General features: G+C 40.4%; 1 protein-coding gene across 5 annotated transcripts in view; it reads left to right on the top strand.

The window, feature by feature from the left end:
• The window catches only part of LOC120715268 (multiple epidermal growth factor-like domains protein 11), a 254980-nt gene that overhangs the window by 216771 nt on the left and 21972 nt on the right, over positions 1–16237 (top strand). For all 5 annotated transcript variants that reach the window (XM_040002151.1, XM_040002150.1, XM_040002149.1 and 2 more), the window contains exons 17-20: positions 12270–12398; positions 12928–13056; positions 15493–15621; positions 15713–15841. In XM_040002151.1, the coding sequence (XP_039858085.1) occupies positions 12270–12398; positions 12928–13056; positions 15493–15621; positions 15713–15841 (516 nt within the window). The remainder of the gene's footprint in view (positions 1–12269; positions 12399–12927; positions 13057–15492; positions 15622–15712; positions 15842–16237) is intronic.

The raw sequence follows: 16237 nt of genomic DNA, 5'->3' as shown, positions 1-16237 counted from the left end.
ATGTTAGTCTTTTCATTTGTTTCCCCACTTTTTTCCTGTTTCAAAATCAAACACCAGTTTGTGAGAAGATTATCTTCTTTTTTTAACAGGCATTGGTTTTGCATTGGCTAATTTGCCAATTGTATGTTAAAAATGTTCGTATTTTAATATTCAAAAATGTTTTTGCCCAAAACATATGTGCACTACATGTCATTAAAAATACTATGCAAATATTGCTGTCCTTGACTGCTGAATAAACACTGACTGATTGTATCTCTTGTACTTTATCAACGCAGTATCTAAAAACTTTGCACCGTAGTGGTTAAAATCTCACTCTAATAAGAGTTAAAAGTGCATTCGGTTATTAGGTTTACAGGGTTATTGAATTATGGTTAACGGTTGGTAGAATTGTTTTTAACATTATCTGCCAATTACATCTGCCACCCTTCTCCAAATCTGTGCCCCTACCTGGCCCCCCCCAACGAAAATTTTCTAGACACGCCACTGCTCCTTGCTAATTTCAATTTTTTTGGAGATTCATCACACTTCCATGTTTCAGATCATCAAACCAATTTTTATTCTAGACAAAGATTGCATGAGTAAATATAAAATATGCTTTTAAAATGAATTAAATGTATTAAGAAAGCTGTCCAAACCTGTATTCTTAGTGTTTTCATAGTGTTTTAATGGTTACGTAGGCACAGCACCAGAACAGAGCTGGCGTCCAATATAATCACTGCAGTCAGCCTCCTGACATTATTAACGCAGCCGTTTTTGTAAAACACTGACATCTCTCATTAGCTTTAGGTCAGAATGCAAGCTCTGCATTCAAAAGCAAAGCCCTTGACTGTTGGCGTTTCAGTGGAAAATCTACCAAGTGAACTCATTCTTAGTCCCTTTTAGTGCAAAGTATTCAACCATTTTATCTCAATAATCTTTTTGTTGCCTCCTCCTTTACATCAATATCTTAGTCTGGTTTAGTTTCTCAGTAGGTTGAATAGGTGTTCATCCTCCTGTGAACCCAGTTGGTTCAAGGTCTGTTGCTAAGTCGAGTTTTAAATAGAGGCAGTGGAGGAGTGTGCTTTGAAATATTCATCATCATTAAACATGAGGACAGCCTTAGTTATGCCCTGTCCTACATTAGCCATTCTGCTGGCCACTGCATCTTTGAGCAGCCCATAGATAACTGGGTGAGGCTTGATAAATCAGATGTCCAGCATTGAGGCTTTATACTGCCTGAAGTGCCAGTCCAGCTCTATCCCTGTTCTCTTGCTGGATAACCTTTTGCAGCTAAATATGTTATTGACTGGTAAATGTAAAAAACAGTATATGTAGGATCTTAAAAGAACAGCGTATGTGAAAGTCTTAACAAATAACAGTATACCCTTGTAGTGCAGGTAATTCCCCGAGAGAAACCTGTTCCCACAGCTGTTTTCCTCAATTCTACAAACACTATGCAGACAAAAGTCTTGGGTCACACCTTTAAGTCTTTGAAAGCTCTTTTCAGTAGGGCTGCAGCTATTGATTATTTTAGTAATCGAGTAATTATTCCATCATGTAATGGGATAAGAAATACTTTTGTTTTATTAATGGGCAACAATAAAATATTAAAAAGTGAAAAAACAGAAGGAAGTGGTCATCTGTCAAAAAACTAATCCCTTTGACTTTATTTATGTGCCATATTAAAATGACATTGTTGAAAGAAAACATTTTTTTAAATGCAAAAATACATAAATAATAAGTACAGTCAAAGGTCAAAGTCAAATAAAATAAAATGTCTATGCAATGGAAATTTCTAAGGCATAGAAATGTGCCTGTACTCTGTGTTCAGGCTTGCTGATCGTAACAGGAGGCAACAGGAGCACTGACAGTGTTTTGTCTCCAACATAGATGGTATTGTATGTACGGTCGGCAAGGTCAGTCTCTTAATTGCCCCTTGGGGATAAATAAAGTCTTCTGAATCTGAATAGATGAGGTAGCCTTATGTGTGGTTATGTTTATGAGTTTTAAATCTGCAAGTGAATGAAGGAGATGTTGCCTTTAAGCCTTTAAAGGAGAACGAGTGGCTGTAGTGAAAACAACAAAGCATATCATCATTCTGAAGTTTGACCTGTACTTTGATGCAAAATGTTTGTGACGCTGAAAACAATTCAATTCAATTCAATTTCAATTCAATTCAATTCAATTTTATTTATATAGCGCCAAATCAAATTCAAATTCAAATTCAAATTTTATTTGTCACGTACACAGTCATACACAGTACGATATGTAGTGAAATGCTTGGACAACTGCTCGTGACCTAAAGAAAACAAAAAAGGAAAAAGGCTATGAATAAGATAGGAAATAAATATGAAAAATTAAAAAGGGTAAATTTAACTAGGAAGGAATAAAATATAAATTAAGGTTAAAAATGAAATAACTGTACAACACAAATTAGAATGAAGGGTAAATTTAACTGGGAGAATAAGATAAAATATATAAATTAAAGTTGAAAATAAAATAACTGTACAACAAAATACACAATATAGAACTATATAAGAATGTATGAAGAAATATAAATAAATATATTTCTCAACAGAGAGAACAGTCCGTTGTTGGGATGGCTGAGGTCCTTCACGATCTTCCTGGCCTTGGTCCAGCACCGCCTGCTGTAGATCGAGTGCAGGTCAGGGAGCTCGGAGCGGATGGTGCGCTCAGCTGACCGCACAACCCTCTGTAGAGCTCGTCTGTCCTGCATGGTGCTGTTCCCGAACCAGGTTAAGATGTTTCCCGCCAGGATGCTCTCTATGGTGCACGAGTAAAAGTTCCTGAGCACCTTGGAGGGCAGTTGGAAGTCTCTCAAGCGTCTGAGGTTTTAGAGACGCTGTCGGGCCTTTTTCACCACGGTGTTGATGTGACAGGACCATGACAGGTCCTGCGTGATGTGAACTCCGAGGTATTTGAAGCTGTCCACTCTCTCCACTGGGCACTCGTTGATGACGGGGGTCTGGTAGTTCCTCTCCTGCTTTGTGCTGAAGTCCACTATCAGCTCCTTTGTCTTACTGACGTTTAGAAGGAGGTTGTTCCTCTGGCACCAGTTCTCCAGATTCCTAATCTCCTTCAGGTAGGCCGTCTCGTTGTTATCAGAGATCAGGCCCACCACGACGGTGTCGTCAGCAAACTTGATGATGGTGGTGGAGCTGGTAGTGGCCACACAGTCATATGTGTACAAAGAGTACAGCAGGGGGCTCAGAACACACCCCTGGGGGGCTCCAGTGCTGAGAGTGGTGGAGGCTGAGACATGTCCACCCATCCTTACTGCCTGTGGTCTGCCAGTTAGGAAGTTGGAGATCCACTGACACATAGATGAGCTGAGTCCCAGATGCTCCAGCTTGGTGGTGAGTGTGGAGGGAATTATGGTGTTAAATGCAGAGCTGTAGTCTATGAAGAGCATTTTAACATAATTCCCCCTTCTAGTGTCCAAGTGAGTGAGTGATGTGTGGAGGAGATGAGAGATGGCATCGTCTGTGGAACGATTTGGACGGTAAGCGAACTGTAGTGGGTCCAGTGTGTCTGGTAGTGAAGAAATGATGAAGTCTCTGACCAGGCGTTCAAAGCACTTCATCACTACTGAGGTGAGGGCTACAGGGCGATAGTCATTGAGAGAAGCAGGGTGGGGTTTCTTCGGGATCACAACATAAGTCGCCTCAAGGCGCTTCATAGATACAGAGAAAAAAACCCAACAATCATATGACCCCCTATGAGCAAGCACTTTGGCAACAGTGGGAAGGAAAAACTCCCTTTTAACAGGAAGAAACCTCCGGCAGAACCAGGCTCAGGGAGGGGCGGGGCCATCTGCTGCGACCGGTTGGGGTGAGAGAAGGAAGACAGGATAAAGACATGCTGTGACAGAGGTCAGCTGTCACAGCATGTCATGAAATTGGCCTCTTTGAATCAATATGTACATAACACAGCTGATAATGTCAACAAGACATTACAATGGTGTAAACCTTCATTAATATTAGTAATAATAAGTAGTAACCTAACAACCCTAAGGTCAGTGGACTAGAGTTTTATTGGCTTGTAAAAAAGCTTTTGTTTTAAGATTTTTACATGTTAATGCATTTTAATTAATGCAATAATTATTATACACTATTATATTATTTCACCTTATTTCACAAAAGCTTTTAAATCAATATGGTCTAGTGCACCCCATGTTTGCTGCAGATATCGCTTCCACACTACAAAACTCAGTGTGGTGCATAATTAAAAATATTAAAGCAGACTGACCTCAGCTTTTATCAACTAGCACTTAGTTTAGGTGAGTCTCCAGTCATTTTCATTCAAAAAGCTGATCAACATTTACTCTGTACTGTACTTCAGTACTTTACAACTCACAGGTATCTGCATTACTTGAACTTTGGTTCTCCTTTTTATTATTTTTATGGCTGCTTTGATATAATTTGTATTTTACTTCATCATCTGACAGTTTATATTACTGTAGGTGTGTGTGTGTGTGTGTGTGTGTGTGTGTGTGTGTGTGTGTGTGTGTGTGTGTGTGTCACTTTCTGCATCTAGTTCTCTATCCATATTTACAATAATAATGTTCAGCTTATGTCACGACAACCTTACTTAAATTTTGTGGCTACTCTGAGTACTATTAGCTAAGCTAACATTAGCTACTAACCTACTGTTAGCTACTCTGTTAGTGGATAGTATGTGGCATAAGGTAATAACTACAGGAGACATTGTCCTAAATATAACTTTAGGAATAAAAAAGGTTACCTCACATTTTTCATATCACACATGGTGTCCTGCTTGAAGAAGAAAAAACCCACTTCTTATTTAATGGACCTTAATACACAGCAACACACTGGCTAAGTTTAAACCTTTGATCATTGTTATAACACAGAGTGCTTTTTTGAAATAGAGGTTTAATTTCAGTGTCCATAATGTCAGTGTGAGCAGCAATCAAACAGTGTTCCCTGCCTCTTTATTTGTTTAATATGAATATAGGACCAAGGAAACATACACATTCTCTTCTGCAGTCTTGCATTTTAAATGAAAAACTTCAAAACATGTTTTAAAAGACGTTTTACCCTTAGGCAGCCAACACAATCCAGCTTCTTATGCATGTTTTAAAAGCTCAGACACTAAATGAAATTCAACATCAAAAATGTGAAAATCACAAAAAATAAAAAAACTGGAGTTTTTTCTGTCGTTTTTCACAAGTAATATAGACATTTTGTTATTTTCATAAATCTTACTTCTTTAATCATTTTTGTGACCACATTTGCATTATAATGCAGGTGTACAGAAAAAATGCTCAGTAGCATCTGACCACCCACCCACAGAAACAATGCAAAAACAAACGAGGGAGCAGAATGTTTGTGTGGCTTTATTTGATTATTTTAGCTCTTTCAAATGGCACAGACTAGCTTTTGTTTTTAAAAATGTTAAAGTGGTATTTCACAAGACTTAAAGGCAAGAATGAAGTTGTCCAAAGAGATGAAATGTGACGAACTATAACTTTAATGCCCTGAAGAAGAGGTAAAACACACCTGTGTGTATCCTGGTTGAAGATAACTGCACATATACACCCCGTCATCCGAGTCCGGCTGTCGATGGACAAACCTGGGGCTTTATTTTGTTCCTTTCTTTCAGGGAACAAAAGATACAGTCATAACATTTTGTTTCCTTTCAATCACTTTAGTTGGCACAACACATACAGTATGTGACACATATACACACCCCACATAGCAGCCACAGAACTGGAGTCAGACGACCAGTATTTAACTTGCACTATCACGGTCAAGTAATAGAACTAAACAAAAGCACAGTGATGACGACCGGAGCACAAATATCACCCATTCCACTGGTGGAAGTGCTCTTACATCCTGATGCAAACTGAGACTTTTGGTTCTGTAAGCTAGGGAGACTCCACAACCCAGTGGGAGACCCTGTGTTCAAACAGATTTACCTCTGGCTGGATTCGCTTAGCAGACAAATAAATGGTCAAATAAATACACATCCTGAATGAATCAACATAACACAGGAAATGCAGCTCCATCCCCTTGCGGAGGTGTCTGTGGACATGACCTTGGAAAAAGACACCTTTCCAATTGCAGACTCCTAGCTCAGCAGCCTGGGCTCCCTCCAAGCGTGAAGAGCCAATAAGCAAGTTTTGGTAATCGATAGTGTGAGACAGTCCAGCACTGAAACATTCTTATGCTTAAAAGACTGAGCAGCAAGAAAAACAGCAAAGAAATTAAAAAGCTAAAATCCTTTGGAAGCCCAATCAGCATCCCAACTGAAAATAAGCGAGGCTGACATGAAACATGGCACTCAGTGTCCTCGCAAATGTACGTGGCTGAAAGGTGAGCGTATTTCGAGCCCACATTTCTAACAACTACTGAGTCAGGGTAGCAAGCTTTACTGAAAGGTCACTGAGAAATCCAGATTGTGTGACAGATCCAACAACAGTTGCATTGCCGCTTTCTCTCTGTAGCATCCTGCACTAGCTTGATCCAAATGACAGGAATACCGCTGTCTTTGAGGGGAACTAACGCTGCCTCAAAACATTTGGTGAGGGTTTGAGAAGTGACAGACAACCCAAAAGGCAGAACCTGGTATCTGTAAGTTACAACTTTGAGTGCAAACCTTACAAATTGGCTGTGGTCTAAGTATACAGCCACATAAAAGTAAGCAGGTTTCTTGGCAAATGAAAGGGGGCCAGTTTGCCTCCAGCCACAGGCATGAATCCCCCTTGGTTGCATCAGAAAAGAAACTGTACCAAATGAAAGATGTGGACATGCCCACTTTGGTGACCCCTTGTACCAAGAAAGTAAGTCAGTGTAGTTTTAGATCAGTTGTTGTAACCCAGTATCTTTAGTCAACTCCATTCAAAAGTGTTAGCATCTTGAACTTGTAAGACTGCAGATGCTTGCTTAACGCATGCAGGTGGAGAATAGGATGAAAAACCTCTCCCTTTCTTTACAACAATAAATAGAAACTCTAACAACCTTTGTTCATTTTCTACCTTATTATTGCCACCACCTTGTCTCCCACAATAATCTTTACTACTGAGAAGAAGTGAGACGGCCTGGTCCAGAATTATAGCAACAGTTATTCACCCACAGATGAGGAACAAGCTGAGGGAGGTGTGCAGAGGTGTGCTACATCTTTGAGCCTCTGTTTAGTCTGTAAAGGCCTCAACAGTTACAAAAAGAAATCTGTAGTATGTCTATGCTGTCTTACATATACTTGCTAATGGTAGCTTATGTCTGTATACTATATGTATACACAAGAAAGCTAACAGTAGGCAAAAACAGAACGCAGTTTTATCCCCCCAAACAAGGTTCATCATGCTGAATTTGGCTGAACTTGGCAGCTAGAGGTCAACATCAGCAGGACTTGTTATTTTTATTTATTCATCAGCAGGGATTGTTTGATTTTCGTCATCAGCTTTGTCTCTCAGCTGTCTTTTTTGGATCATATCCAAGTGGAAATGCAATACACAATATTTGGCTGCTTCATGACCGTAAAGTCATCTTTGTTGTCTTTATACTGATATCCAGGTGTACAGTGTATGCTGCTCCTCCAGCTGCTGCACAAAGTACATGACATACAATGCACAGGTAGAGCAGGGCTCCCTTGTTAGAGCCAAAGGAGTCATTAAAAACAATAGCTTTCTAGAGTGATGCAGAGGTTCTTTAATCATTTTAATTGAGCTTGTATAGACATGCATGTGAATTGTCTGATGTAATATTTCAAAACACTGGACAGAGTTTTGGTAACATTTCAGTATATTATTGACTGCTGCATCATCACTACTTGCTCAGACATTGACATAAAAAGTAACAAGGCAATGCATCTGAAATTACACGTGTTCCTCACAAAATGCACTCGGTGGATATTGTCAGGGGATTCGTCTTGTGTGGAATATGAATATGTGTACATTTTGTAGTTTCAGAATAATCCCTCAAGAAGTCACTCAGGCATTTTACCCTGGACCAAGTTATTGTAAAGAAGGACAGAATGGCATCACCAGAGAGCCACAGCATAGATAATTAAAATTAATTGTGTGCTCATTTCATAGATGATCAACAGGGAAATAGTGAGCAGTCCCTCTCCTGAAAGTTATGCTCTCTGAACTCTCCTGGTCTTAATCATATTCTCTTTGTATGCTTTGATCCATAGTAGTCATAGTAGTGTATATATATATATATATATATATATATATATATATATATATATATATATATATATATATATATATACTATATTACATATACTTGCTAATGGTAGCTTGACATACTCACGGCATATGGGTAGAAGCTGAGCAAATGAATTATGAAAAACAACAGGAACAGATATCTGAACCAGATATCTGAACCAGATATCTGGTTCAGATATCTGAACCCTCAACCATGCAGCAGCATGTGACAGTTGCCATAACAGACTCATCGAAAATCTTGAGCGTTGTCCAACAGATGTTAAAAAACCCCTCAGCCATTTCACAAAATAGAGACAGGGCTAGCCCTTCCTGTACAGTTCAGTGGTGTTTTTGTCTCACTCCAGTTTGTTGTCAGTGTGTACTCCAAGGTATTTATAGTCCTCCACTATATGCACATTGACCATTTGGATGGAAACGGGGACCACAATCATTTCATTGGTCTTTGTCACATTGAGCTGCAGATGGTTCTGCTTGCACCACATGTCCACTGACTCCCTGTGGTCTGTTTCATCACCTCCAGTTATTAGAAAACTTCTGAAAATGGCAGGTGTCTGTGCCGGGATGTAAAGGGTGAATAGGAAAGGGGAGAGGAGCGTCCCTTGTGCTCCCCGGTGTTGCTGATAACCTTGTCAGACACACAGTGTTGAAGACACACATATTATGGCCGTCCTGTCAGGCAGTCTATAATCCAGGGCACGAGAAGGGCATCCACCATCCATCGCTTTGAGTCGTTGAGCTAGGAGGGTCAGCCTGATAGTGTTGAATGCACTGGAAAAAAAAAAGACCCTCACGGTGCTCGCTGGCTGGTCCAAATTGGTGAAGACGTGATGGAGTAGGTAGATGACGTCACTATGAGGTGGGGCTGGTAAGTAAAGTGAAGGTGGTCCAGATGCGGCCTGACTATAGGTCGGAGCTGATCGAGGGTCTTCATGATGTGGGAAGTCGGTGCCGCTGGGATGTGACGTCTTTGCTACAGGAGTGAGGCATGACCTCTTCCACAGTAGGCCAACTGATTTCCTCGCTGTGGGGCTCACAAAACGCCTACCAGTCTGTTGCCTCAGAGCAACTCTGCATTTCCACTAGGGAAATACCTCCTAATACTCCTTGTGGTCACAGGTTTATTCTTCACAATAAGCACATAGCAGGGGGTGCCGAGTATGGCCTGGAAGTTCCGGGGTCAAAATGGGATAAGCCCCCAAAGGTGATCGGGAATAACTGAGCTCAGATCCTGTGGGACTTCCATATACACACAAACTGGTGATGGCTGACCAACCTGGCATTGTAGTGGTGAAAAAACAAGGGAAGAAGGCCCTAGTGATAGTGATATCAATACCAAGTGATAGCAACATCAAGAAGATGGAAAACTTAAAGCTTGAGAAATAGGATTTGATAGCATCCAAAATCTCCATTGTCAGCAAAAGCAACCAGTTTTGGATAAAGCTTGTTCCAGCTTTCAGGCTTTAGAGATGTTCTTTTTCATGTCCAAACTCATAGCAGCAGTAAAACGCTTTGAAAGTGTTGGAATGGGAATTCCCATCAAATTAAAAACAAGCACAAAGTGAAATTAACAGTATCATTTTGTACTGAACATTTAAGTGAAGCAGAAGGTCATCACTGCCCAATTTGGATAACCTATGTTTTCTTTTGTGTGAAATTAGATTTTTAATTCTCATTGATCATATCCACACAGCAAAATCTCCAGTGTTAAATTAACACTTTTGACAGTGTTATATGTTTAAAAGTAGGGATGGGTATCGTTTAGGTTTTATCCGATACCGGTGCCAAATCGGTACTTTTGAAACGGTGCCGGTGCTCAAACCGGTGCTTAAAGAATGGAGAACACAAAATTGGTCCAAAAACCTCTCATGTTCAGCTGGTTTTTTTGTAAAAAGATAACAATGTTAGCCTTTTCTGCAGCTATGTGGCATATATGGTATCACTCTTGGCTGGAAGCAGTGCTTAATCAATGGAAAAAACACAAACTTTGTCCAAAAACCTCTCATGTTTAACTGTTTTCCACTTTTTCTTTGGTCATTTTAGCCTTTTTGGCCAGGGTGAAGGGAGTATCTGCAATCAAACAAGAAGACAGCCGCATGTAGCTATGATGATGTTTGCTAGTTCACCTTACATGCATTAATGTAATAACGTGGTTAGCCTACTCAACGTAAATTACACACGAACAACATGAAGCTACTCACGCAGAGAAGAACGGCTGCTGCTGCATCATCATCCTCATCATTTCTGCTACACTGGCAGGGCTAGGGGCCAGGACTCTATTCTTCGGGTTTTTGGGGGATGTTGCTCCGGGTCCGATAACTGGCAACCCACCCAACGTGCACAGTGTGAGGTCTCGCAGCAAGCTATCAAATACGGCGCATTTCTCGGCTTTTAAAAAAACGCTATGCGTCGCCAGGTGTTTCATCGGATTTGAGGTGTTACCTCCTTTGACAGTATCACAGTATCAGCTTAAAGCACTTGTTGCTGCTGAGTTTGCATATTTTGCTGTGAAGTACAGCCAGACTTTGACCGCTTCGCTTTGGACATTTTTAATCTGTAGCTCTGCTCTAAAAGAACGCACGTACCTGGGCCCCGCCTACTATCCTGGGAAACGTAAAATAATTGGCTAGAAGTGTATCACAGCTCAGGAAAAAAAAGCACCGAAATAAAGCACCGAAATGTGCGCTGCTTTTCGGTCTGGTTACTACCGTTTATGTCAGAACCGGTGCCATGATGGCACCGGACACCGGTACCCATCCCTATTTAAAAGTAACCTAGTCAGTTTTGAAGATTAACAATGGCTAACACTGAGCAGTGCTGATTTTCTAACACTGGAAAATAACTCAAAATGTTAGAAATATTCCAGTGTTAGAAAATCAGCACTGCTCAGTGTTAGCCATTGTTAATCTTCAAAACTGACTAGGTTACTTTTAAACATATAACACTGTCAAAAGTGTTAATTTAACACTCAACAGTGTTGTATTTAACACTCAGAGGTGTGGACCCATATAGACACTCTCCAGTGTTAATTTAACACTGGAGATTTTGCTGTGCACATTCATGTAGATACCTTTTAGTATCTTTGGGCTCTTCCCAGTATTACCAAACACTTGTATTTTCCAAGCATATTTGGCCCTTTATTCTTCCCTCAATATTTCTTGTTTCTATTCAGTTTTTTGTGTCTTTTTTCCATCATGAAGAATGTTTAAATTATGAATGAATATTTTTTTGTTGTAGTGTTTATAAAATATGTACTTTGGATCTTTTCTTGTATATTGTGTGTATATTGTATAAGAATGTTGTACAGGTTTTGCTTTGTACAGCACTGTGCAAAGTTTGGGAACTGGTCTACTTTGTCAGGGATGTCAGAATTTGAAATTCTCACAACTTTTCTGAGTATTTTTTTCTTTCTGTATTATTTCTACAGCATCAGAACAATCTACTTGTCTTCTTCATTCATGGGTATACTGAAGAGCTGAATACTGAAGTACTTCTAAGTATGTGTCCAGAAACAGAAACATGTAAATAAGAGGGCCATGACGAATCATCTTTTGTACTGCAACTGATGATCAGGTCAGGGAGAGCCCTGAGGGCAGCGTCGTGCACTGTTTCTTGGACTGCATGAAGAGACTGACCGTGCTAAATCTACAGAGGAACTTTTTTCCCGGCTTCTTTATTAAAAGTATCAATTAGTAATACACTGCATTTGCACCACCAGTTACTACACGTGTCATCATTTTAACCAGGACTGAAATCCACCAGACTTCCACTTTCCTTTGGTAAAAACACGCAGTTTTGCTCGCGTCCTTGTGATCTCACAGGAGATGATTCGAATGTTCAGCATTCTTGACATACTCACGGCATATGGGTAGAAGCTGAGCAAATGAATTATGAAAAACAACAGGAACAGATATCTGAACCAGTTATCTTCTATTTGCTGTTGTCTGTCTGCTGTCAAACTGTAGAACTACATCCAAATACATCCAAAATACAAGGAGGTTGTGTTAATAGTATTGGCAGAATATTGTTTTTAATCTAATACCTTGAACCCATCCTGTCTGTGTGTGTGTCTCCACAGTATGTCCCAGTGGAAAGTTCGGTAAAGCCTGTGCCGAGACCTGCTTGTGCACTAATAATGGCACTTGTAACCCCATCGATGGCTCCTGTCAGTGTTACCCTGGATGGACCAGCGAAGACTGTTCTAAGCGTAAGAGGAAACGTTTATAGCCGTTTTTGTACCGTAGCATTTATTAACTTCAGTTTTACAAAAGAACAAATAAAATGTATGTTGTTATTCACCCCACGTGTTTTAGTTGACCAGTGAGAGACAGCTGAAGAAAAAAACTTCCTAAAGGCAGTCACTGGAGTGGCTTTGACATTAATTATCTTTCTTACTTTGAGCATCTACCACAGTCACTCAATTATCTGTAAGTTTAATGAGGGCACACAGCATCCTAATGTATGTCTGGTCTTCACTGTGGCAACATTTGACATATTATTATGTATTTATATATTACTAGACTTATACGTGTCTAGATGAATTGAATAAAAGAGAAAAAAGAGGAGAGAATAAAGTGCCCATGTGCAGAAGTGAATCCTAGTAACGACACTTTGACTTGCCCAGTTTGCTGTGATGGGGCATTATAGTGTTGCTGTACAAGAGTGTGCTGACTTTTATTGCATACTCTGTGTACTGTATGTGTCTTTGTGCACTTATTTTTGTGTGCTTCTGGCAGCATGTCCTTGGGGCTCATGGGGCCTTGACTGCATCCACACATGTAACTGTCACAATGGAGCTCAGTGCAGCGCTACAGATGGAGAGTGTATCTGCAGCCCTGGATGGACAGGACTCTACTGCACTCAGCGTATGTTTCTGTCTCTCTCACACACACCGGCAGTTCATATACACATACAGACCAAGCAAAACACTCTGGCTGCTGTGAGAGCTCATCACTAATGCACACTCACTATTTGCAATGTGTTAGTACCTCAAACCTTTAACTCCATCTAGTGACAGGTGAAAAAACTGCATACCCTTGAAATCCCTTCTTCTTATCTCCTCAATTCCTTTGTGGTTTCTAGTTTCAACACTGAAAAAGATTGAATTTCTCCATTTGCACTGCAAATTGCTGTCCAATTTGGAGTATTTGGCTGAAGCTGATAGCCTCGTTCACTTGATAATTCATCCTGCTATTTCTATGAGCAGTCACATCATCAGTGAACCCCCAAAAGTTGATTCTGTTCAGTCTCAGGATCTTTGCATAATGACTGAAACTAGCACCACCGAAGGAACGATGGGCTGGGAGGTCAGTTCCTTGATCATAATTATCACGATTCGTATGGGTGCTTGAAATCCTTAAAAATGCTTGAATTTTAATATTGTTTATTCAAGGTTTGAAAAGTGCTTGAATTTCAGAACGTGCTTGAAACCATATTTCATTCACCACAAACAACTATCTGACCGAATCGTTTTCTTATCAGAGAAATAAAATGAGTCGCAAAGTGTAAAAGCTAAATTTGTCCGCCTGGGCTGCCTCGCACGCGTGTCAGTCTGTTTCAATGTGTGACCCCGCCCCTCCCTCCGGACAGTCGGGGCCTTGACGTTGCTGTTTTAATGAGTGTTTGATGCAAAACGACACTGGCGGGATTTGAGTCACATGACAGGTGAGTCCTAGTAAATAATTTCGAGTTTGTGTACATAACACAGGCTAATGTTTAAAACTATGATTATTATTTTGCTAGCTATCAAACTTGCTTAACTAGTTAAAGTAACAAACATCTGTCCTGTTGTTGTGTCACGTAGGAAAGAAGCATCAATATCTGATGAGCAGACTTATTCATTTGTGCAGATTTCTTGTTTTGTGTGGTTGTTTTTTCCAAGTGGAGATGAGCATCTCTAACAAGGTGATTTGTTCACATTTGCACATCTGCATTTTTGAGAGAAATGAGTTTTTTGAGTTTGTGCACTATATGCATATAAGACAACCATTTCCTTTTTCAGCATTTTTGTGTGGTGCATTTTTCTCTGTTTTAACGAAAGAGGAACAAAGAACATTTAAGTCAACCTAAGACGATTTGTTTTAATTTTTACATGGTCTTACTGAGGTGATGCAAAGTGAAACATGCATTCTGGTTTTGGTAATGTGCTGGAAAAGCTTGATAATGGACCTTGAAAGTGCTTAAAAAGTGCTTAAATTTGACCCTGAAAAATGCTGATGAACCCTGAATTATGCAAATGTAAGATCAAAGCCCACTGATCAATGGCCATGAGTACCATTCACTGGCTGCAATCACAGGTAGGCCCCCTCCTCGATTCAGAGATGGTCTTTCCCTTTTTACGTAACTTGCAGTCAGCTGACACTGAAAAAGTCACTTGGATGAGTGCCGAAACATCACACTAGTGACCCAGTTCCACTGATAGCCATATATGTCCATGCAATAGTATTGCCTCTGCTATCTTTGACATCTTTCATCAGTCATGTGCTGTACCTTGGTAAAGACCCTAAATTATTAGAGAAAAAAATTCCAACAATCAGATGATCCCCTACAAGGATCCCTTGAGGACCACTTAGCGATGATGGGAAGAAATCAGGCACAGGGAGGGACAGCTGTCTGCACAACAGGTTGGAGGATGAAGGGAAAGAGAAGAGAAAAAGAAAAATGCAGGGAGAAAAAGACAAAACTACAAATCCAATTCTAAAAAAGCTGTGAGATGGCTTTATGAGAATGCAATCTCATAAAGCCATGTTTTATTCACACTAAAACACGGAAAACAGAAACAGTTTACTATTTCATGAAAAATATTAGCTCATTTTGAGTTTAATGTTGTGAGCGTGTCTCAGTGGGGACAGCGCCAACAACAAAAAAAGGAAACATAAGTGATACTAAAAAAATATAAATATAAAAACAGCATCTAGTAGAATTTCTCACAAGGAAAGATGGGCAGGGCTTTACCAGTTTGCAAAAAAAATAATGTAAAATTGCAAAAACTTTGAATATTTCAAAAGATTCTGTGAATCTGGAGAAATCTGTTTGTGCAGGGGAAACAAATCCCCCCGATAGAGCACTTCGCTCTCAGGCTGTGGTTTTGTTGAATTTCCACTTTGGCTCCACTGTGACAGAAGTGATTAGCTCGTCCCAGAGAAAATGCTTCCAAAGACATTTCAAGTTTTTGATCATGTCTCTGCACAGAGATGGCTTAAGAGTGACAGAGTGAAATTGCTGCTGCTACTGAAAGTTCTTGTCCACATGTAAAGCACAATATCGATTTTTTTTAAACCAGTGGTTGTGTTTCCCTTCAGGCTGTCCTGCAGGTTTCTACGGGTCTCACTGTGCTGAGGTGTGTCGCTGCCAGAATGGAGCAGACTGTGACCACATCACGGGACAGTGCTCCTGCAGGACAGGCTTTATAGGACACAGCTGTGAGCTCAGTGAGTGTGTTTGGTGGTTCTTACATGCAGGAGAGTTGCACATTCACGTGTTAAAGTTCAAGATGTCTTAAATCCCTGTTCCTGTGTCCAGAGTGTCCCGCAGGGACATTTGGCTACGGCTGCCAGCAGCTGTGTGAGTGTATGAACAATGCCACCTGTGACTACGTGACCGGAACCTGCTACTGCAGCATCGGCTTTAAAGGCATCCGTTGTGACCAGGGTGAGAACAAATGGCTCTGTAAAGAGAAAGGATGGAACATGATCTGACTTATTCTTTTGGTTTCTTTAGATGTACCCTCAGTTCAGTTGAATAATAAAATATAAAATAACAGAACATCTGCAAGATCTGCACAGAGGGAGGGATTAATGCAAGGCATCAAAGCAGAATCCACACTAGATGGCAGCCGCGAGCATCTGGCGATGACTGAGTGCTTGACTCGGTTACCAAAAGTAGTTCAACAGCTTCATGTTCGTGCTCAGCTCTCTGTTTACCTCCAAAGAAGATTATGGAACCCGTGTCACTGCAGACTCCGCCAGTCTGGCGGTATCACCCCACCCTACTCCTTAACTGTTTGCCTTTTATTATCTGTCCTTTGTAGATACGTGCATTTTTATC

Source organism: Simochromis diagramma, unplaced genomic scaffold, assembly GCF_900408965.1.
Source record: "Simochromis diagramma unplaced genomic scaffold, fSimDia1.1 OVJJ01000430.1, whole genome shotgun sequence".
Lineage (NCBI taxonomy): Eukaryota > Metazoa > Chordata > Actinopteri > Cichliformes > Cichlidae > Simochromis > Simochromis diagramma.
This window is presented reverse-complemented; position numbering and strand designations above follow the sequence as displayed.